This window comes from Eublepharis macularius, chromosome 4 (assembly GCF_028583425.1).
Source record: "Eublepharis macularius isolate TG4126 chromosome 4, MPM_Emac_v1.0, whole genome shotgun sequence".
Lineage (NCBI taxonomy): Eukaryota > Metazoa > Chordata > Lepidosauria > Squamata > Eublepharidae > Eublepharis > Eublepharis macularius.
The window spans coordinates 79,304,126-79,326,564 of NC_072793.1; the positions used below are offsets into that span (position 1 = coordinate 79,304,126).

The 22,439-nt window shown below is 41.5% G+C and overlaps 1 protein-coding gene across 1 annotated transcript in view; it reads right to left on the reverse strand.

Moving 5' to 3' along the window:
- Positions 1–17,917, reverse strand: part of GFPT2 (glutamine-fructose-6-phosphate transaminase 2) — a 42,051-nt gene extending 24,134 nt beyond the window's left edge. Inside the window, exons 1-4 of the mRNA XM_054978518.1 lie at positions 17,839–17,917; positions 8,998–9,105; positions 1,884–1,982; positions 35–160 (exon numbers count right to left, since the gene is read on the reverse strand). Coding sequence (XP_054834493.1) covers positions 35–160; positions 1,884–1,982; positions 8,998–9,105; positions 17,839–17,845 — 340 coding nt within the window. The 5' untranslated portion in view covers positions 17,846–17,917. The remainder of the gene's footprint in view (positions 1–34; positions 161–1,883; positions 1,983–8,997; positions 9,106–17,838) is intronic.
- Between the last annotated feature and the right edge of the window lie 4,522 nt (positions 17,918–22,439).

Here is a 22,439-nt window from a genome sequence, read left to right on the forward strand (position 1 = left end):
AACACCAGATTTTTAAAAAGCATATTCTACGTACCATTACTTTTATCTGATCTTTGTGGGTGACTGTTCACAGCATTTGGTTCTCCATGGGTTGCCCAACGGGTATGAGCAATGCCAAAATGTGTCTCAAAATCTACCTTTAAGTCCAAGCCACCTTGTTCTGTGTAACAGAAAAAGAAACAAAGTTTTTAACAACTTAATGATCAAACTATAATTAAAAGGCATGTGATTAATAAAGTCTTAACTTACTTTTTGGATTGTGTAAGATAAGGAATTTGTAAATTCAAATTTCATGTCAAATAATTCTATATATTTGTAATATGGACGTATATTTTTAAGTCTGGAAATTGAGCAATCTATGTTATCTTGGCTGTGTTTGTTTGTTTGTTTGTTTGTTTGTTTGTTTGTTTGTTTGTTTGTTTGTTTGTTTGTTTGTTGTCCGCCTTTCTCACTGAGACTCAAGGCAGATTACACAGCATGAGAGTAGTATAGTCAGTATCAAGGACAATTTCATAAACAATGCTGTAGGGTAAATAAACACAAGTGTACAAAGACATAACATTAGCAAGAATCCAATACAGGGTTGAAGACATGCTGAAACAGAACATAGGCAATTCTAGTAATACAGTTCAGCAAAAGCAGCAGAAGAGAATTGTGATGGCATCAAACATACATATACAACCACATTCAACACAAAAAAATGCCATTGTGACAGATGTGATAGCAGGGGAAAGATTCACATTTGGGAAGCAACAAAACTCGGTACATCCAATCCTAAAAAAATGCAGTATCCAAACAACAGGAAAGTCGCCTGAACAGTAAATGGGCAAAAGTTGTACATATAATATACCAAAAAAAGAGAGAGAGAGAGAGTCTGTAATCACTTCAATAAATAAATGCTGTAAAAACATATGATTTTGGCTGCATAGCAAATGGAATATATTAGTGCACTTTTCCATAATGTGTGAAAAATCTTGCTTCATGGAACTCAAGCATCACATCAACAGTGCACTTCTCTCTCTACTGTTATTTACTTCCACAGTGCATGCTACACAGTATGGGCTAATCTGTGGCACCACAAGAGGAAGCAGTAACAGGGGTTGTGGTATATTTGGACAGAAGCAGAAAAGACCTTCTGCAGTATCAGTCTCGGGCTTTGTGTTTCTTTGTGGCATGTACGTATAATAGGTCTTATACCATTCCAAAAACTCTACTGAACGCTATACAGTAACAATGTACAGCAATCTTCTAAAAAAACTTAATCAAACCATCTCCGGTTTCGATGCTAAAAAGACAAGGCATACAAAAGGAGGAGAGGGGTAAAATGGAGGAAGCAGGTCAGTTGGAACGAAGTGGTGAGTTACTAACAAGCATTTACAGCCAGTTGGGCCCATGTTGATCTGGGATGGAGAAGGTTCAAATAGTCAACAGCTCTGCATCTTCTAGCAATTGAGTTCTAGGTTAACATACCCAGGGCTTTTTTTCAGCAGGAACGCGGTGGAACAGAGTTCCAGCACCTCTTGAAAATGGTCACATGGCCATTGGCCCCACCCCCTGATCTCCAGATGGAGGGGAACTTAGATTGCCCTCCGCACAGTGGCACAGAGGGCAATCTAAACTCCTCTCTGTCTAGAGATCAGGGGGCAGGGCCACCAGCCATGTGACCATTTTCGTCAAGGGCGATTTAAACTTTAAAAAACTCCCCCCTTAATCCGGCTGATCCAAAGTAACATCATTGTGCGGTCCTGAGTTCCATCACTGAGTTCCACCACCTCTTTTCCCAGAAAAAAGGCCCTGAACATACCCATATCATAACTACCACTGGTAGATCTAGTTAAATACGCTTCTGAATGTCAGTCATATGTGACTATTTTTGAACTTACTTTGCAGCTCCTCATCCAGAGCTTTTACTTTTCCTCTTTTCTTGACTAATTTGATGTACCTTTCCTTGTCTTCATTATTATTTCCATCAATTGCAACACCTAAAACACAAAACACGTTTTAGTACAGCTTATTTAAGGTATATTTGGAAGTGGCAATGCTCTTTACACAGTGAGATGTTTGTTTAGATGACAGGTGTTCTCAAGTAAAGCTCTTGTCTGGCCTTGCAGAAGTCTGTCTGAAATAAAAGTATGTCTTCAATAGTTTTATTTTGCTTTAACGTCAAGTTCAAAGTTACCAAAAAACACCCTTCTTTCTTTGTTGTTCAATCATTATTAAATGCCTCCTAACAACTGTTCTAACATACATTACTTTCTCATGCTACTGACAGCAGTTAATGACAGAAACATGCTTTGTATACAGATAGGCTCGGGTACGTTCCTCAGTACCTCCAGTTAAGGAGGTAATAGGTATGGGAAAGGTTTGTGCCTGAGACCACGGAGGGTAGCAGTACTGGGCTAAATAGACCTATTATCTAGCACGTTGATCTTCAACCCATACGCTGAGACTCAAAAGTGGTCAGAGGGTCCTACCTGCAGGGTTGCAAACTCTTACAGAGCTACTTTTTTTTTTCTTTTTAGAAGGTTCTGCTGATAAGGTACATGTGTAGATAGCAAGTATGCGACACCCCCTACCTTTTTTGCACTCACAACTAGGGTTGCCAGGTCCCCTTACCTCCTGGCAGGAGGGAGACCTAGCACTTATCTTTTGGATCTCTTTGCGCATGCGCTTCCAGTGCAGCATACTGACATTGTAAGTAGATGGTCCTGGCCTCTGCCATATTTAATATAAGACTGTGATATAAAAATCACAGGGTCCCTGGATTAATGCAGCCTGATCTGTAGCAGAGGAATTCCAGTCAGAGTTGCTGAGTCCCGTCCGGGAGATTAGGGCATGAAAGGTATGTTGAATGCAAATGCCAAGGACTGGAGGTGAATGGTTTTACTGCCTCCCCAGCAGTGGGTGTGAGCTATGATAAGACAGGTCTCGGTGAGTCACCCCTCTTAGCACATTCCGATACCCTCCTTCCGTGATGAAATCCCCACCCCAAGATTGAGGAGCAGTTAATTAGCACTGATAAGTTCATGATGTGTCTCTGGGAACATGCATTTCCTTACCTAAATTCATTAACCCAGCTCTGGGGAGATTCATTAGCAAACTGCCCCTTTGTGAGGCAGCAGGAGAGACTTTGCACTTCTTTTTACACAGTCCAGCAGCAAGTAATCAAAGTAATCAAACATTTGTCATTCCCCAGAGATGACCTTTACAGTCTTTGTTCCAACAGCTGAGGGAGCTCCCCAGCCTCAGGACACATTTTGCCCTATAAGAACCAGGGCTTTTGCCCTGTTAAAACTGTGCACGCTTATTGGATCCTAGCTTTGCTCCCTTGGGGCCACTTCCCTAAGTCTCTCTCCTGGCCAAGAAAGCAGGACAGTTGAAGCTCTCTCTCATCCTCTGTGGACTACCCTACTCTCCAAGATGGGTAAATATATTCCCTCCCTCCCCCTATTCCAACCTCTGGCTAATTTCTTAGGACTCTGTGCGTGTGTACCAAACCGTTTTTATTTTGCCTTTTGTGTGTATGCTGGTTTTTCCTCTTTAAATAAAAACACTCCTTTATTTAAGCTACCATGGGGAAAGGACCCCATAAATACTGGTGGAGTTATCCCACAGTTACCCTCGTGTATAGCCTTCCTCCTTGCCACGAATTCCCCCCACTTACTTGCAAGGAGCCCTATTCTTGGTAAGAACATCACTTTTAGGAGTGATGTCATCATACAGGCCCTGGAAGTGCTCCTCGGCTTTGTGCTGGGCCATTTTGGGCCCTCAAACAGGCCGAATCGGTTGACATGAAGCCCAGGAGCACTCCCGGGGCCTACATGATGATGTCATTCTTGGAGTGTTGTCATGCTGCACCGGGAGCACACCCTGAGAGGCCCATTCCTGCACCTTTTCCCTTGCCTGCCAGGTGAGTGGTGGCAGGGGAAGGAGGCTGGAAGTGGGGGATCTCCCACCCCTACCAGGGAATAGCAACCCTACCACAACAACAGGAGCACTGAGGCAGTAAGTATGAGGACACTATAATTTTGGGTGAGCAGTGCTTAACAGGTTCTACACATCCCTGAGGGCTTTGCAAGAGGAAGCCAAGAGATCTGGCTGGGGTATCAAGTTACTTGTTCTCTCTAATACTGCTTTCTAAGTTTTGTGAACAGTCAGACAGCCTCAGAGCCAAATGTACATGTAAAGAACACACAATAGCATCTGCAAAAGTCTGTATGAATGAGTATACACACTGTGGAAACACAGAGCTAAGCAATGTCTTTTGGACAGACCTGCCACATTTGCAAAAAGCTGAATCACTTTGCAAAGGTTTACAAGCAAAGAGTGACTTGGCTCAGAAAGAAACATTTGCAAGGTGTAGAAACTATCAACACACCTTTGCACAGAGAAGACTACAGCCCCAGCACAGGAGAAAGTTTTTCCTTGGGAAGTACACAAGAGAGGGGGATTCCCTGCTCCCACCCTTCCCCCCGGTGCCCACTCACTTGGCCTGTGGAGGAGTGAGCTTCCTGGGGTGCCCCCCAGGCGGTGCAGCACACCCCTAGGCAGCACAGCATGCTCTCATGCCCACAACAGCCCAATTTGGGCCAAAACGCACCCTGCAGTGGGCTCATTTCATGCCAAATTGTGCCCTGCAGCGAGCCAATCCAGCTCACAGAAGCACTCCCAGCTGCCCTTTGACTGTCACATGATGACATCACTTCCTGGAAGTGATATCATTGCACAAGCCAGGAGCACAGGGCACAGCAAGGTAGGTGCTGGGCTCCCAATCTCCTGCTGGGGGAGTCAAGGGACCTGGGAACCCTACTTTATTGGCATAGGAAACCTCTCAGAAGAATACAAAAAAAACCAACAGAACCTAATTTTCCTGTCATATGTGCACCTAGAAATGTTCCACTGGCTCTTAGAGATAAACTAAAAGAGGAATTAGATAGATTGACTGAGCAGGATGTTACCCAAATGTGGGGGAGGGGTCTCCTTGTGAGTTGGGGAAATTAGCATTAAAGGAGATGTAGCAAGAGGGGGTAACTGGGATTTCCACCAATGTATATCAGGATTGTTCCCTTAGAAAACTCTCAAGTAAACAGGCAGGTACGCAACAGGAACAGTTTCTTTATTAACACAGCGATAAAAGCAAACAAACAGGAAACATGTACAGCATACATACAGAGCTAACTAAGAAAACAGGGAAAATGGGAGAGAGTAACTGCAATCAGGAGACAGTTACCAGTCTTGGGGAGGAGGAGGAGAGAGGAGAGTAAAAGCAGTCTGTACTTTACAGTGAGAAGGAGACTCAAGTGATCTTGAGGGCATGTGGATGGGTACCAATACACAGACACATTGAGCATAATAATAACAACATTCAATTTATATACCGCCCTTCAGGACAACTTAATGCTCACTCAGAGTGGTTTATAAAGTATATCATTATTATCCCCACAACAAAACACCCTGTGAGGTGGGTGGGGCTGAGAGAGCTCCAGAGAACTGTGACTAGCCCAAGGTCACCCAGCTGGCTTCAAGTGGAGGAGTGGGGAATCAAACCCAGCTCTCCAGATTAGAGTCCCATGCTCTTAACCACTATACCAAACAAGGCTAGGCATTCTAGTTATAGTGGAAAACGTACCCTGCAGCAAGACTGGCATATTGCCTCCAAAACCATGGGTTGCTTGACTGGAGGTAGGACAATAAGTTGGGAATGGTGTGATATGATTACCTTGAGCTGGACTATAGGTAAAATATTGCTTGATGACGTGGTAACCAGATGGGGAGGTTATCAGCGGCATTGAATAGCCTTGATTAGGTAAGTGGAAAAGGAAAATTGGAGGGAGGTGTTGATGAGATTAAGCAGGGAGGTGTCTCAGGAAGCCGCATTATTGCTGCTACTCTCCAGGGCATGGGGGCCGTTCAGTCAGTCATCCCTCATGAATCATATCTTGGTAATTTTCCAGTCTCCAGGCCACCTGGCTTCCATGCTGCCTAGCTGGGCAGTGTCTGGAAGTGCTGGCAAAGGGGTTTATGATATTTCATATCCATAAACTACTCTTCTAGTATGCTAACAGGACATTATAGAGAAAGTTGAAGAACCCACAGAATGGGTTAATCCTTTAATCATAGTAGAAAAGAAAGATGAATCCCTATGGCTATGTTTGGATCCTAAACACCTGAATAAATATGTTAAAAGATAACATTTTTCAATACCAACTAGAGATGAGATATTTAGTCAAATGGCAGGTACAATGTATTTTTCGTCTTTGGATGTATCTGCTGGATTCTGGCATGTGCTCCAGCAATGAAACAGAAAGCTACTGTGCACTTTCAATACCCCATTTGGAAGGTATTGCTCTAACAGTTTGCCATTTGGATTGAGTTTTGTCATGGAATCTTTCATAGAAAGATACAACAAATCTTTGAAGGAATTGAAAGTTCTAGCATTTGCATTGATGATGTCTTGATATAGGGATGAACATTAGATGAACATAATCAGAAACCACAGAAAGCTCTGGAAAGGGATCATGAAGCAGGTTTAAAATTCAACAGACAAAAATGCAGATTTAGAGGTAAGAAAATAACATACCTAGGAGAAAAGTTACTGAACAGAGTATGCACATTGATCCCAATAGAATCCAAGCTATTACTAACAAGCCATCACCAACCAACAAAGAGAGATTGCAAAAATTGATGGGCATGGTGAACTTTGTTGGAAAATTTGTTCCCAATAGTGACCACACTATTCATCTCAGGGTCCTGATATGTAAAAATGCCAAGTGGATTTGGGATGCCCATCATTGCAAAGAGTTTGAAAAATTTAAACATCTGCTACTGACATCACCAGTTCTGTGATTCTATGATGGCAGATGTCAAACCAAACTGTCAACAGATGCTTCTAAGTATGGTCTAGGAGCAACATTATTACAGAAATATGGTGACCACTAGAGTCCCACAGTGTATGCTTCCAGAGCCTTAACAAAAACTGAATGTCAATATACTCAAATTGAAAAAGAGGCTCTAACAATAGTGTTTGCATGCAAAAATTTTCTTGTTTTATTTATGTTTGGAAGACCAATATTCGCAGAAACAGACCACAAACCATTGGTGACCACTGCAAAACAGATCAGAGCAGATAAACCATCTAGATTGCAGAGACTGTTTTTTGAATTACAGCTATATGGTTTGCAATTAGAATGCAGCCCTTTAGCGCAGACACTTTGTCCAGAGCATATGACGAGACTGAAGCTGAAGCAAATTCTGAATCTGGTAAAACCTTTTCCAGTCTTTGACCATATGTGGTCAGTAATTGCAAAAGCTACAGCTCAGGGTATTACCTTGCAACGTTATGCACACCATTAATTCTGACAGACCCACAAAACACTTACCACATCTTTATGACCATTTTGAAGGGGACCTATATGTGCTAGGTGGAATTCTATTCAGATTGGTGGTTCCTAACTCTCTAAAGGAAAAGATGCTTAATTAGGTGCATAAAGGACATTTAGGCATGGAGAAATGCAAGCGGCATGCTCAGAGCATCTTATATGGCCCAAAATTGAGTTCAGACATGGAAAAACTTACCCAGAACTGTATAACATGTCAAAAATACAAAGCCTACCAGCAAAAGCAACCCATGCTGTTGATCCCAAAGACCCATGAGCCATGGTCTAAAGTGGGCATTGATTTGTTCTTTTATGCTGGACAAAACTATGCATTGGTTCTGGATTACTATTCCCATTTTCCAGAGATTGCATTGTTACACAACACCACTGCAAGCCATGTTATTTTACATCTCAAATCTATTTTTGCAAGACATGGTGCCCCAGTTTGACTGCTATGATTTCAAAGAGTTTGTGCACCATTATGGTTTTCAGCACATTACTTCAAGCCTTAGGTATCCACAGTCTAGTGGGCTGGTGGAAAATGGTATTAAAATTATCAAAAGATTGTTTAAGGACGCAGTAGATTCAAACACAGATCTTTATTTAGCTTTGCTAAATTAAAGGGCTGCACATTTGAAAATGGTGCTATCTGCTGTTAAATTGCTGTTTGGGAGAAAACTGAGAACCAGATTGCCTGATTACATGGACACAAACTTTAAGCACAAAGATTTGGTAAATGCATGAGAAAATACAGAGAAAACCAAACAGAAACTCCATTATGACAGAGGTTCATGTGGCCTTAAATCTTTGCAACCACAAGACAGTGTACATACATACAGTGGCAAAATATGGGAGCATAAGGCTGTGGGTCACTCTGGAAATAGCTCCTCGATCCTCTGAGGTGATAGCTGATGATGGACAAATTCTACAGGAGGAACAGGAGAGATCTATATCTAATTCACAAAGAGGAGGAGGGGGGAAAGGTGGCTACAGATACAGCAAGATCTGAATCAGAAAAGCTTGGCAGTGATCAAGTGCATCAGACAACAGACATGGACAGAAATGACCAAAAGAAAGCAGAATCCAAAATGCTGGTAATGCCCTATAGATCTACAAGGAATCCAACCCTGAGACTAATAGAGAATTGTTGAGTTACTTTTTCTTTTGCAGAAGGGAAAAAATGTGAGGACACTATGACTTTAAGTGGATGGTGCTTAACAGATTCTACACATCCCAAAGGGCTTTGTAAGAGGGAGCTGAGGGATCTGGCTAGGGTGGCGAGTTACTTGTTCTTTCTCTAATACTGCTTTCTAAGTTAATAAAAGTTCATCTTACATTGTACTGCATCCTGGATCCAGAAAGTTATTCATAAAGAATGTTACGGTGACTGAAAAGTCACTCAGACATGGAATGGATTCCTTTTCTAGAACAAATGTGGTGTATCATCATGCAATATGATGAACTAACATCATGAGGAAGAGAGGGAAATGAAGAGTGGTAGCAGCTCCGCATCTCTCATAACTTCCACCCTCACACGCTAAAAACACACTTGGGTTTGAATTGGCAAGAAGGTAGTAAGTAACAGTAAATGTTAATGTCTACAACAAAATAGTTTACATACCTGCAGAATCATAGCCTCTGTATTCTAGTCTTTGTAGTCCCTTTATTAGAGTCTCAAATATCTCCTTCCTGGTTCGTGGCACTCTGTAGTTCAGATAAGCAAAGATTCCTGTTGGAGAGGGAGTGGTGAAGCGAAGAATGAAAAGCCTGTGTTTTAATGGGTTTGTGCAATATATTCAGAAGTTAAAAATAAAATAGTGAAGTCAAGTGCTATGAAAAACATTTTCTGATATTTGGGCTCAAGATGTTTTTGTGGTCTTAGAGTTTTCTGCTCACAGACACCATCATATTTAATTTTTTAAAACATTTATAGGTCTACCCAAGCCATAAAAACTCTGTGAAATTAAGAACACTGTCTCTTATATTTTACTGCAAGTTCCATTCTCTATTCAATCCTCAGTCATAATGAATCTAATCTGGAAGGATCTCTATTTTGTTGATAGGCTGGTAGTTTTAGCAATGTGTTGGTGTCTCTTACTTTCATTAGCCAGTCATGAATTTGGGGCTTGCCTTGTTTGTTTGTTTGCTTGCTTCCAGTTCCTAACAAAGACCAGTCTGGCTATAATAATCATATGTAAAACTACTGCTTGAAGGGTTGTCAGCTCTGGGTTAGGAAATTCATGAAAATTTGGGGGGTGAAGCTGGGAAAGGTTGGAGTTTGGGAAAGAAAGGGGCCTCGGTAAGGTATTATGGCATAAAGTCCAGCCTCCAAAAGTAGCCATTTTCTCCAGGAAACTGATCTCTCTGGGCTGGAGATAAGTTGAAGTTCTGGGAGATCTCCAGCTTTCATCTGGAGGCTGGCAACCAATTTTTTTAGGCATATGAACTGCACAGTTTAACTGTAAAATCTTTAGCTTATAGGGAATCGGTCTCTCCAGTCTGAGTGATATAATCCCACCATTTGTTTTCAGTAATCTGTTGCCTGTTTACATGTCTACCACATGTGGAAAAAGTCTGCCTTCTCTACCTCACAAAACCAACAACTACTACTCCCAGTTCCATGGATCTTTGCTAGCCTAAAAGGGGTTAGGTGCCACAAATAGATCATTTTCATCAGCTTTTCCCTGTAAAAGAGGCATGTAGTAAGGGTGGTTCCATATGTAAATATATATCTCCACTTTTTATTATCTAACAGTGCAGACCTGGGGTTGGGGGGACAAAAGTGTACAGAAAGCTGCTGAGCCACTATGCTGGCGTATCTCACAATGGTGTAGGGCGATGCTTTATCAGTAGGGAAAAGGGAGGGGGACCCCGAAGCAAGGCAGCAGTTAGTCACTTTGGGGTCAGGACAGAAATTTCCTCCAGACCATATTGGCCGGGGGTCCTGGAGGATTTTTGCTTTCTTCTGGGCACAGAGCAGGGATCATAGGAGAAGGTGAAGGGGAAAGATAACTGTGAATTTCCTGCATTGTGCAGGGGGTTGGGCTAGATGGCCTTGGGGGTTCCTTCCAGGTCTGTTTTCTATGTTTCAGCTCCCTAAGCCACCCCAGCCTGGGAATGCCCCCCAGAGCCAGCAGAAAGTTATGCCAGCAAAACCAACAGCGTACTCCACAGGTGACCATACAACGGAGAAGGCACACACAAGTGCATCTCTGCCCACGAGCTCCAGAGTAACACAGGATGCTGTCTACAGATGTAGCCAATTGCCACCCCTCTCCAGTGGCAGCCAACCCCTCCCCTCAAATCCAATCACAGAATCCCCCCCTCACTACATAAACCCCAGCCAGGACACCCCATAGTTCAGTATGTAGGGCACATAGCATGAGGCTCTCTCAGAGGTCTCTGCTATGCAGACTTAGAATGTACAGCATTGCACTTTGGTTATGGGAGAGGCACAGAGAAGGTGTTTAGCACCAGTGTGGGGGCGCTTAGCACTAACAATCAAGGGAGAGCAAAGTCCAGGCCTTGTGGCTAACACGTCTCATTTCAGAAACCTAACTGGTACCCTACTTTCGGAGACTGAAGCCCAAGGCAACCACACAATGACAGGCAAGCAGGGACAGAAATCCACCTGCCCCCATCCCAGGAGTCCACACCTGCCTCCCCAGAGTACTATGCAGCAGCAGCAGCAGATGGCATGTTTACAATTGCAGAGTGCTTCCTCATGGGATGAGCAAGTGTCATTTAGATAACTACTGCATGTGCCCCAAGGCAGGGGGAGGTTCCCTGGCAACTCGAGCCCTTCCATGATGGTGGAACTGCAGATCCTGACGAGGTGCCACAGGCATGGCTTTTGCCTGCCACTAGCCTCTCCTGATGTGGGGATCAAACCATGAGACCTAGCCATGTTATCCCACTGCCGAGCTACATCCATCTTTGCAATGGTCTCTGACTGGGCCCATATGGCTGATGGAGACATCAGGGCTGCAGTGGAGTGCCTAATGCCTGATGGCATGCTTACTTTGCATCTGCCTTCTTGGCCCAGGGGTTAGAGTGCTAATCTTTGACATGAGGGCTGTGGGTATGAGCCTGGCATTTCCTTTTTTTTTGTTTCCCTTTATCAGGGGAAGGGTGTGTTTGTCTTAGAGCAGGGATGGTTGCATGCAGGCAGTACTTTTGCTGCCCATCTGACCACTGCTAGGGGAGGGGTGGGCATTCTGTCCCTTGTGGGCTGGGTGCACGTGCTCTGGCCATAAGCATCTCTGGGGGTTGCACTGTCACTGGGTCTCTCCTTCCTGTTTGCCAGCTCTCTGTGAGGGGAGGAGTGGTGTGAAGGGGCAATGGGCAGATCAGTGGGCACCAGTGGTGACTGCCTGTGCCTGTGTATACCACTTTGAGGGGCACCACTGCCTGATTGGTGGTTGCTATGGACTCCGGCATGCAAACTATGCTGTCTGTGCCTTGTGTTATTTCCCCTTCCTGAATGTCCATAGGAACAGACCAACATTACCTCCGTTGTGCGGGCTGCCTCTACGACGCTGACCTCAAGAATGGGCTGCCCGTAACTACCAATATCTTTTTGCCATCATACAAGAAAACTATTATCAGGTTTAAGTAATACAGCCAATAAAATGGTATACAGGCTCAAAAATAGGTCTTCTTCACACATTTTCTCAAATTTTTACATATGTTGTAATACAAATCCTTTCCATAACATATCACATAGACAACCTTTGACTTTCTGATATTCAAAAACCAAAATACTTGAGGAACTGCTGACAATCGTTTTACATGTTATTAGAAATCTCTACCAGTAGATTGCAAAGAGGAAAATTTATCTTAAAGACAACCATCATTTTTATCATATTCCCCAGTCCAAGAAAATATAAATTTAATGTTCCCCAGGTCAATTTTGCCTTTATTTCAGCTATTAATGGATCATAATTAATTTTATACCGACCTTTGTTGTTCCTGGTTAACTAGATAACCAAATACTTAATCTTTTTTTTTTCATATCAAAAATCCAAGTGTCTTTTTAAACATTCACTAAGGTCTGTACTTAAATAAAAGACTTCAGTTTTATCGGTATTCAATTAATATCCTGAGATTTTACTATATTACATGATGGATTTAAATTTTTACTGTTTTTTTCTGATATATGTTATAAAGATAACAATATAATTGGTGTATAAATTAATTTTATATGCATCTTTTATATGCACCATCATATTTTCAAATGTGCATCCAATTCATATAGAGGATCATTCAGTTCTATTCAGTTTAATTCTTCTAAGTGATGCTCTTGCTAAGGATACATCACACAAACTCCCCTTAAGTAAGCAAGAGGAAAATGAGAAGCAATTTATTGCTTAATGAACACATGAAGCTACCTTATACTTGTCAGACCATTAGTCTGTTAACATGAGTATGGTCTATTCTGATTGGCAGTATCTTTCCATGGTCTTAGGCACAGGTCTTTCCCATCACCTGCTACCTGATTCTTTAACTGGAGATGCCAGGGATTGAACCTGGAACCTTCTGTAGCCAACCAAGCCACAGCCATACCCCATTCAAATCTCAGGTATGACTAGATTCTCAGCTCCTGCTTCCAAACTCGAGGACAGGAAAGGATAGCAGAAGACACACTAGATTTTCAGTGGTTAACTGTAGTTTTAGACAGACCACCTTTTCATAATGAACTTGATCCATGAATGGGAAAACTTTGGAATATAGCTGGAATTTCACAAGTTTGTCAGGAAGCCACACTTGCATGTATTGTCCATTCAAGGCATGTTTTTGCATTTCTGGTAAAAGTTATTCTACTTTGACCATGCCCGAGAAAGTGAAATTAAAAAGCTGCTCAATTGAAGCTAGACAATTCCCTAAGCTTATGGCAGCTACCATTTTTCCATTTATTCAACTCAATTTTTTTACTGCTTTTCCAGAACAGCATTTAAACTTTTTTTAAAAGGTCCTTTTGGATACTTTCCGAGCCAGGATTTCACAGTGTACACATTTGAAGAACTAGTGGATTCCAGTTTTATAGTATAGTATCTTTATGTCCATGTCAGTTCACGAAAGGCCTCTTTGAGGGATCCATCCACAATATAGTGAGTGCGCAGTAATTGGCAAAGGTTCCTTGTTTATACTAAACTCTAGTACTGCTCCTATTTATGCATACCAGGCGATTCAGAAGCCACTAGAGACTATTACACTGTAAATGATAGTATAGCATTGGCTGCTAAAGAATGTATTACAATGTCTTTGAATTGTGGGAAGGAAATCAAATTTTAACACATACATTCTATAGTATGTTTATTTACATTTATTAACTGCTCACTTCCAAAACACAAAGGCCTCAATCCAACTTTACACTTGTTTATTTCAATAAACTTGGGTACTCTTTAACAATCTGCTGATTTGTGGTCAGTATTAACTTCTCCTATTAACTTCTCCTATACTTTCTCCTACAAATAGATCATTCAGTCTTGTAAACAAGTTTATTAATGACTCAGAAGCTGTGAAGATATTAGAAACTGTAATTAATATGCATTTTACAGTAAGTCATCTTACTGCAATGCTAAAATTTTATACTGTTTGTATTTTGTAAGTTGCTTTGAGTCCTGCTTTGCAGGACTAAAGTAAGATAAGATATTTTAAATAAAATAAAATAAAACCACTAGTTGACCCAGGATCTGCACTCTAAATGGGTCAATGTCTGTGAACCTGATGGGGAGCCTGGCATTGCTGAAGCAAGTCTTGGTAACAGACAGATTTTTTAAAAAATACTGTGTCAACCACAAATATTCAAAATTATGAACATGACCCATTCTCTTCCTTAAAAGCATCTACTGATGTTGGGAGTTTTAAATATAACTCTCTTCAATTATAAAATGTACTTCTGACCAGAGTGTAAAGATGTATTGCAGTTATGCTTTAAACTTTTTTCCTTGCCGCTGCTGAAATATTTTTTAAAGGAAGGACAGGATTTCCCCACATAGCAAACAGAATGTGAACACTGTACAGTGAGACTTTATACCTATGTATTGTTCAGTAGAGGGTTCCTGTTTTGACCTTACAATTTTCATTTATGTATATATATTCTTTATTTCTTAGATTTATGCCTCACTTCCCAGCAGAAGCTCACAAAGCAGACCTTCACATGTCATAGACTTCATCATGTTGCTGTCTTTTATCAGGCAAGAGATAACGATGACATTAAGTAGTCCTACTTACAGCTAACTTGGTTTGATAAAAACAAAAAGGATCGAATTACTTGTGAATGACTACACAGAAGTTATGCTGTACAGGAAAAGACTCTCAAAAGACAGCTGAAGGAGAGTCATCCTCCATGCTAGCACTTTAAGAACATTAAAGTTCAAGCAGAGTTAGCTATAATTTTTACAAGCTACTCTTTGTTTAAAGACTCCTTTTATCTCCCATCAAGGCTTTGAAGTTCTTACTTCCTCTTTCAGGAATGTAACTGGCTTATAAAGTAGGGATCCATCAGAGTTTTTACTGGGGAAATTCCACACGAAAGTTGGTTCTTGAGTTACTTCACCAGGATCAAGATATCACTGTCCCATACTTTTGAGACTTATAAGTAAGTGACATTTTTATAAAACTTGTCACGAAATATATCTAACATTTGTTGCAATGTCATCTTTGACTTCTGAGATGGAAGCATTGGGTTGGATCCACCCACAGTTTCCACAAGCACTAAACACCATATTTTGGTGTACTCAAGCCAGTCTGCTTAAGTATTAACCTCCTTTTTACATATTAACTATATTTGTGCTTCTAGAAGTGAAGTACCCCCTGCAAGTCCTTGCAGGTTCCCCACTATGCAACTGGGCCTACCTCAGCTGGTACCACACCACTGGCCAGAGGGGAGAGGCTGTGGGGAGGGGGAAGAGGGAAAGATAAAGACAGGGGGCAAGAAAAGGTATATGGGGAGGAGAGAAGAAAGCAGGCAAAGAGGAAGAGACTATGGGGAAGCAGGGAAGGGGGAAAGGGCATGGTGGGGGAGAGAAAGTGAGATTTCCACCCCCCCCCCCCGGCAAATCCTTGCAATTTCCCACTTGTAGTTTTATAATGTTCATAATTGGATGACAATATTGGCAATTAATGGTATTTGTCTGTAGATGGTTTATTATTGTATTACATTGTAGTTGTTTATTAAATATTTTTTAAAAAACAGAGTACTAATATGAAAAGTTTTTCTAAGGGTTTTCAGCCAGGAACAGGATGCTTTCCTCTTCTACTTCAATGACATTTTTGGAACAAAGTTCTATTTACATACTCTTTTTACATCACTAAAAACGTCTGGTTGCTAAGGCAGCACAGAGGGTGTTAAGAAAGCCGAGTGTTTGAAATCACACCAGATTTGCTGCTACTTCATATTGAGTCAGCCACACCACTCCTTAGTTAGCACCTAGCTACACTTGAACTGTGTAACATCCCTATTTCCCAATCAAAGAACAGATGTGTTATTTTTGATAATATGCTTTCCTGTATTTGTGTACAAAACCTCAGACTGGTATCCAACAGTAACACAAGGCACTTCTGATGAGATTTTCTTTAGCACAGTAGGGTCAATTTAGGTACTTTAACAGGCTGATTTTGCTGGAACAGAATCTTCTTATGCAGATGAAAAAAAGGTACTTCTTGTTCACCTTTGAAAGAGGGTACATTGTTTTAATTGACTGGAAGCATTGGCAAACGTCCTGTGTTGAATGTACAGATTTGAAGGAGGCCATGTGCATTCAGCTTCCAAATCAATGTCCAGTAAAAATCTTCCTATGCACATACAGGTATGTAGTCCACACCGGCTTAATTAATACTGCTGAACTTTTAGTTTACTAACAATGCCATCCTAAGAGTTACACAATTCTAAGCCCATTGACTTCAATGGGTTTAGAAGAATATAATTCTGTTTAGGCTGGCACTGTACATTTCTCTTTAAATTTCTAGAATATTTTACCATTTAGTCATTATGCTAGCATCATATTTGCTGGCTCAATTGTTCTGAAACTGCAGCACTAGAAATTATAATTTAAGAAATGTCTGCCACAGTTTTAAAGATCATTTGTGTGATCAGACACACACAGACTCCTTGCCAAGGTGACACTATTGTATATTAACAGGTGATCTGAATGAACACAAACTGCAGTTTTGCATGCTTTTGCAAACCTTCCATGTTCAGGTTAAACAACAGTGTATGAAAGTTGTGGTCATGCCACATGATACAGATGACCCATGTTGTCAGGAACATGGAGCAACCCAAGAAGGAAAATCGAGTAGCTGGTCAGTCTTAGAATTGCTTATGCTCTGTTTAACATTTCATCAACTCTGTATTTGATTCCTGCTAGTTTTAAAGCTTTGCAAATTTGCATTTATATACCCATTTACATTGTTTATTGAAATGTCTTTGAAACTGACTGTACTGACTCACACTGGTTAATCCGCCTTGAGTCTCAGTGAGAAAGGCATTATTTACATTATTTATAATCTGCCTTTCTCACTAGGACTCAAGGCGGATTACACTGCATACATTAATACAATCAGCATCGTGGTTTATATTATTTGTGTATTGTTGTTACTTGCCTTGAGTCCAGAGAGGCAGGAGAGAAAGGCGTGTATATATTTTAAATAGTGTGAGTGTGAGAATTCCCACTAAGCGATCTGGCAAACTCTTGATTACTTATCTTTACTGAGGTAAGATTCAACCCCATTTTTACTTGTTGCACAGAAGGTAGCCTTGGTGTACGCAAATAGTTCATGCCCCATATGAGAACATGATAAAAAATAATGTTCTTTTTTAGAAAGCCAGGATAAACACTAAAATGGAGTTTGGTGCAGAAAGGATAGGGAAATGAACAGAAACCTGGATTTTTGAAGAACTTCGGTTGCTCCAAATAGGCATTTAATGGGAGAGGTATACTGTGAAAAGAAAAATAAAAGTTTTCTCTTTGAATTCCTGCTGTTTCTATTTCTTTTCAGTCTGTACCCCATGAGCGCGAGCTCAAGGCTTTGCTCCCGGAACGGCACGGGCAGAACTCATTCAAAGGATAAAGCAGAACATTAGAGGAGGAAAGCTAGAAAGGACCGTCGCCAGAACAGTCCGTAGCTAATGGCGACCCGGATGAAAGCAAGGCACGGAAATACCAAGGATGGGGATGGGGAAAGGGAGAGAACTTGCATGGCGAACCCGCTGCTTTCGGGCACGGCGGGGGCTCCTTTTCGGCTGCCTTCGACCATTCACTGTGGGTTCCCTCAGCTACGGCGAATGAGAAAGCCCCGTGTTTTGCTTAGGCTTCCTGCAACAAAAGCGCTACGCCTTCTCGCCCGCCTGGACAGAGCGATGCCCGCAGCTCTTCACAGCTACTCCCCGCCTCTAGCCTCCCTGGACCGAAGCGCTTTCCGCGGGGCGGCTCCGAGAGCTGGCCCGTCGCTCACTCACCGCACATGGCTGATGCCCGCGCGCAGCCCCTTTCCCCTTTCTTCGCGCAGAGCCGAGCGCCGCCACGCCGCTCCCAACAATCCGCCGCCTCCCTCGCTCGTCCGCCTGCCCTTTATAAGGCGGCTCGCGGGCGGCCTGCCCCCTTTGCGCTTCATTGGCAGAGAGAGAGACAAGCGAGGCAGTGGTGGGGGCTGGTCGCGCCTTTCCCTTGCCTTCAGCTGTCAGGCTCGCAAAAGTCCGGGCAGCGCGGGGGGGGGGGGGCGGTTAAGACCCAGGACAGCCCCCTGTCTGCCTCCGGGCCTGGCAAGCTCTCGGCGAAGAGTCCTCGAGCGCCCGCATCATCCTGGGTGTATTTCTGCGGGATTTAGCAGCGGGAGTCTGCCTCAGGATACTCTGAGCGTGCATGGCCAGTGCCATTCGATGACATAGTAAAATGACCATCTAATACTCACTGGGGGCTTATTTATTTATTGACCAGCTGCAGTTGAAGTCTGTCTTTCCAACGTCTGGCAAAGAAGACAGACAAGTATCCAAACTGCATTTCAAAGCCTCTGTACACATGCCTTAACTGCATATGGTTGTATGCACATCAACGGTAATAAATACCCATAGGCTGGGGGTAGGGCTAGTATTGCTTGTACACTGATGGTTGTGTCCTTTTTTTTTACATGGCTAACAATGCCCAAGTGAGCCTGCTCTCATCAGTTCTCGGAAACTAAGCAGGGTCGGCCTTGGTTAGTAATTGGATGGGAGACCTCCAACAAAGACTGGGGTTGCAGAGGCAGGCAATGGCGCACCACCTCTGTTAGTCTCTTGCCATGAAAACCAGGGGTCACCGTAGTCAGCTATGACTTGCCAATACTGTCCACCACCAATAGCACTGGATTGCATGGTAAAGCTGCTTCTGCCACACTTAGAATGCATGTCTTCCTTCATCTAGCTTAAATATCATTGTCCCTAGTTTTGGTGACAGATTTGGGACACACAAAAGACTTCCTTACATATTTATGAGTATAGTTCTGAACAGTAGCCATATTGATCTGTTGCAGCAAAAATAAGGAATCTTGCAGTACCTTAAAATCTGACAAGTTTTTATCCTAGCATAAGTTTTTGTAGGTTAGAGGTTATGAAGGCAAAAAATTGTAGAGTCAGTCATGAACTGTAGGAAATACAACACTATATGAATCTGATGAAATGGGCTATAGTTACGCTAGAATAAATCTTGTAAGCTTTCAAAGTGCTGTATAAATCCTTTTTAAGAATTATGTAATAAAAACAGTAGTGTAGTATCTTTTATTAGGACCAAGTAAAATGTCACAAAGTGAGCAAGATTTTGAGTTCCTCAAACTTTCCTTCAAGCTAGAAGTTCAGTTATGAATAACTCTGTATTTAATTTATGGAATTTATTGCCATAGCATGTAATGATGTTTAGTACCTGGAATAGTTTTTCAGAGAACTAGTCAAATTCATAGACAGTAGACCTATGGAGCCTCCTTAATGAGAGAGAATTTACCTCTAACTGCTGTCTGTTGAAGCAAACAACAGTATAGTTATTAGTATGTCTTGTCCTTCCTGCAAGTTTCCCTAAGGCATCTGACATGTCATTATTGGAAACTGAATGCTAAACTAGTTGGATATTTGGTTGGATTGTGTAAGGCAATTCTCACATTCACACTTAACATATTACTTTATGTTATTTTGAATGTCAGCCAATCAGGGAATTATTTGCACCCATAGTGTTTACCACTGTAATTTGCTAGCCTTCCAGTTTGATATATATGCAACAGTATTTCAGGTACGCGCAAAATATCTTTCCTTAATTCTAACAAACTCCCATGTATCTGGGACTGAGGGAGAGGGGTGGGATCTTTCAGGGGAAATATGTGAGAGCTACCCCATATTACCACCTATCCAGAGGCACTGATTAACTACCCAGCTCTTAGACGGCACATTTTAGTTACAAAAAACAGTTGTTCTGCCCTTCCTGATAAGACCACAATAGCTTACCATGTAAAACTGACACTTCTTGTAAGACTTTTCCTTTTTAAAACATTAATTGCATGGAATTTGGCTTAATTAAAGTCTTTGGTAGCTGCTTTATTTTACAGAATAAAAATAGCATAAATGAGGCCGTTTCTTTTATTAAACCAAATAGTGCTGGAAATGCATGCTTTCTCTAACTGAAAGCTTGCAGTTCCAGCTTTTTCTAACTTAAAATCAAGTTGAATGTAGCTTGTGATTAACTTGTATTCTAACTATTTTTTTAAAAAACTCTAAAAAAACCCTCTACATTTGTTTCAAATTTTTGTGTTATTCATGTTGTTAGGCTTATGTCATTATTCACTTCTCCATTCCTTTCTCTGCTAAAAGGTTCACGGGATGGCCATTGAGTGCTGGAATTACTCTACTTGCTTTTAAGCATCTTTAAATCGACTGCAATTAGAAAAACTTGACCTTGTAATTCTCCATGTTTTTGATTTAGCAGGCATGAGGGGTAAATCATTAAAAATTTAGGATGTGAGGGGGAGATGATGTGTATAAAACAGGAAATGTTGGGACAACTGAACATAGGGTAGCCAACTCTAGTTTGAGAAATTCCTGATTTGGGGGATGGAGCCTGAAAAGGGACCTCAGTGAGGCATAATGCCGTAGAATCTAGCCTCCAGAGCAGCCACATCCTCTAAGGGAAGTGATCTCTGTAGTCTAGATATCAATTGTAATTCTGTGAGATCTCCAGGCTTCACCTGGAGGCTGGCAACCCCAGAACATGCTCTAATAGACATTTTTATCATGGTCTTCAACTGAATATAGACTGTGCCCTTTACGTTTCTTTATACTTTTCAACTGTTCTGAAAAATTACAAGTTGTGATTCACAGTGAATCACAACTTGTACAGGGCTTCTAGGGAGGATACCATCTGTCACGCTGCATCTTGGATTAATGGGCTTCCGAGTCATAATATGATTTCCTTATAGGTCTGAGCCCTTTTTCTTCTTTGTTGGCTAATGAAATAGTGTTTTCTTGCCTTGATGATATTAACCATGCCTGCTGGCAGGGAATTTTCACCTCCAGAATTCTTGATGCTGGAAGTGAGACTCATGGTGTGGTTGACAATTCAAGGTGAGGGTAGGTGGGAAAGAAATCTGTAGCCTGCGCTGCTTACATGAACACTGCCCAGAAGCCACCACTGTATGATCAGAGTGTTAGAACAGATATGGGAGACCCAAGTTTGAATCTCCAGTCTTCCGAAGAAGCTTGCTGGGTGACCTTAAATCAGTCACTCTCATTTGAACCTCCTCACAAGGTGATTATTGTGAAGATAAAAAGGAGGAGGGGTGAGTGATGTTGTAAGCCACCTGGGATTCTCGTTGAGAAGAAAAGTGGACTATAAATATATAAATAAATAACACCTTTTGTTAGGGACAAATAAAATATTGCAAAGGGAGCAACTTTTGAGGTTCTCAGAACTTTTGGTTTAATTTCAATTAAATAAATAAAAATCTAAAGGAGACCTGGAAGAAAAAAAATGTTTCAAAAGTCTAACAGGGTGCAGTACATAACAGTCAAGACAGAGCATAGGATCTGTCATGCAGATGTAATTAAGTCAGACCAATTTCAGATTGTACCAAGGAATTCTCGAGTAGAGAAGCTAGTGGCCAATGTTACTTTGAAAGTATAAAAGCTAGCAATACTTCAGAGCTTCTTCCAGTGATAATCTGATCAGACAGTTCCCTTGTAAGGCAGAGAGCCGACACGAAGAAACTATATCATCCAATTCTGCCAAAGCAATGGGACGTGGCTTTAAGCCTTAAACCTATTGCTTTTATGGATCTTAAGCTGCAACTTATTCTGCAAAAAATAATGTTCAGGGTATATTGACACCACAGCATCTTTTTAATAATAGATTAAGTACAGTGTGCAATTGTTGGTGTTGTAACTTACAAGATGCGTCTCTTAAGCATATGGTTTGGAAGTGTTCAGTTATTCAGTCCTTCTGGAAGGAGGTCAGAAAGAGTCCAGTAGCACCTTTAAGACTAACCAATTTTATTGTAGCATAAGCTTTCGAGAATCAAGTACTTGATTCTCGAAAGCTTATGCTACAATAAAATTAGTCTTAAAGGTGCTACTGGACTCTTTCTGATTTTGCTACTACAGACTAACACGGCTAACTCCTCTGGAAGGAGGTCATTACCCATACCAAATTTGTATTAGAATACTCATTTATTTTTGAGGGTGTTTATGTACTTCTACGCTATTTGCCTGTCTCATGAAATCTAACTAATGGTTAATGGAAATGGACCCTCCATACCCTTACAGTCATGAAAAGACTTATACTATAGCACTGGAAAGACGAAAGCCCACTTCCTGTAATTCATTGGACTGAGTACCTTATATACTTATCAACATTTAACAAAATTGTATATGGGCTTATTTTTAGATATTTGGAGACACTTTATAGAAACCTATGTATAAATTTGTCACCGTTGTTCGTTTGGTTGGTTGGTTGGTTGGTTGGTTCCTTCCTGCTTTGCACAAAGGAATTTTTTTTTTAAAAAAAAATTAAAAAGCAAAGAAATTGTAGCAGTGCTCATGTCAGCAAA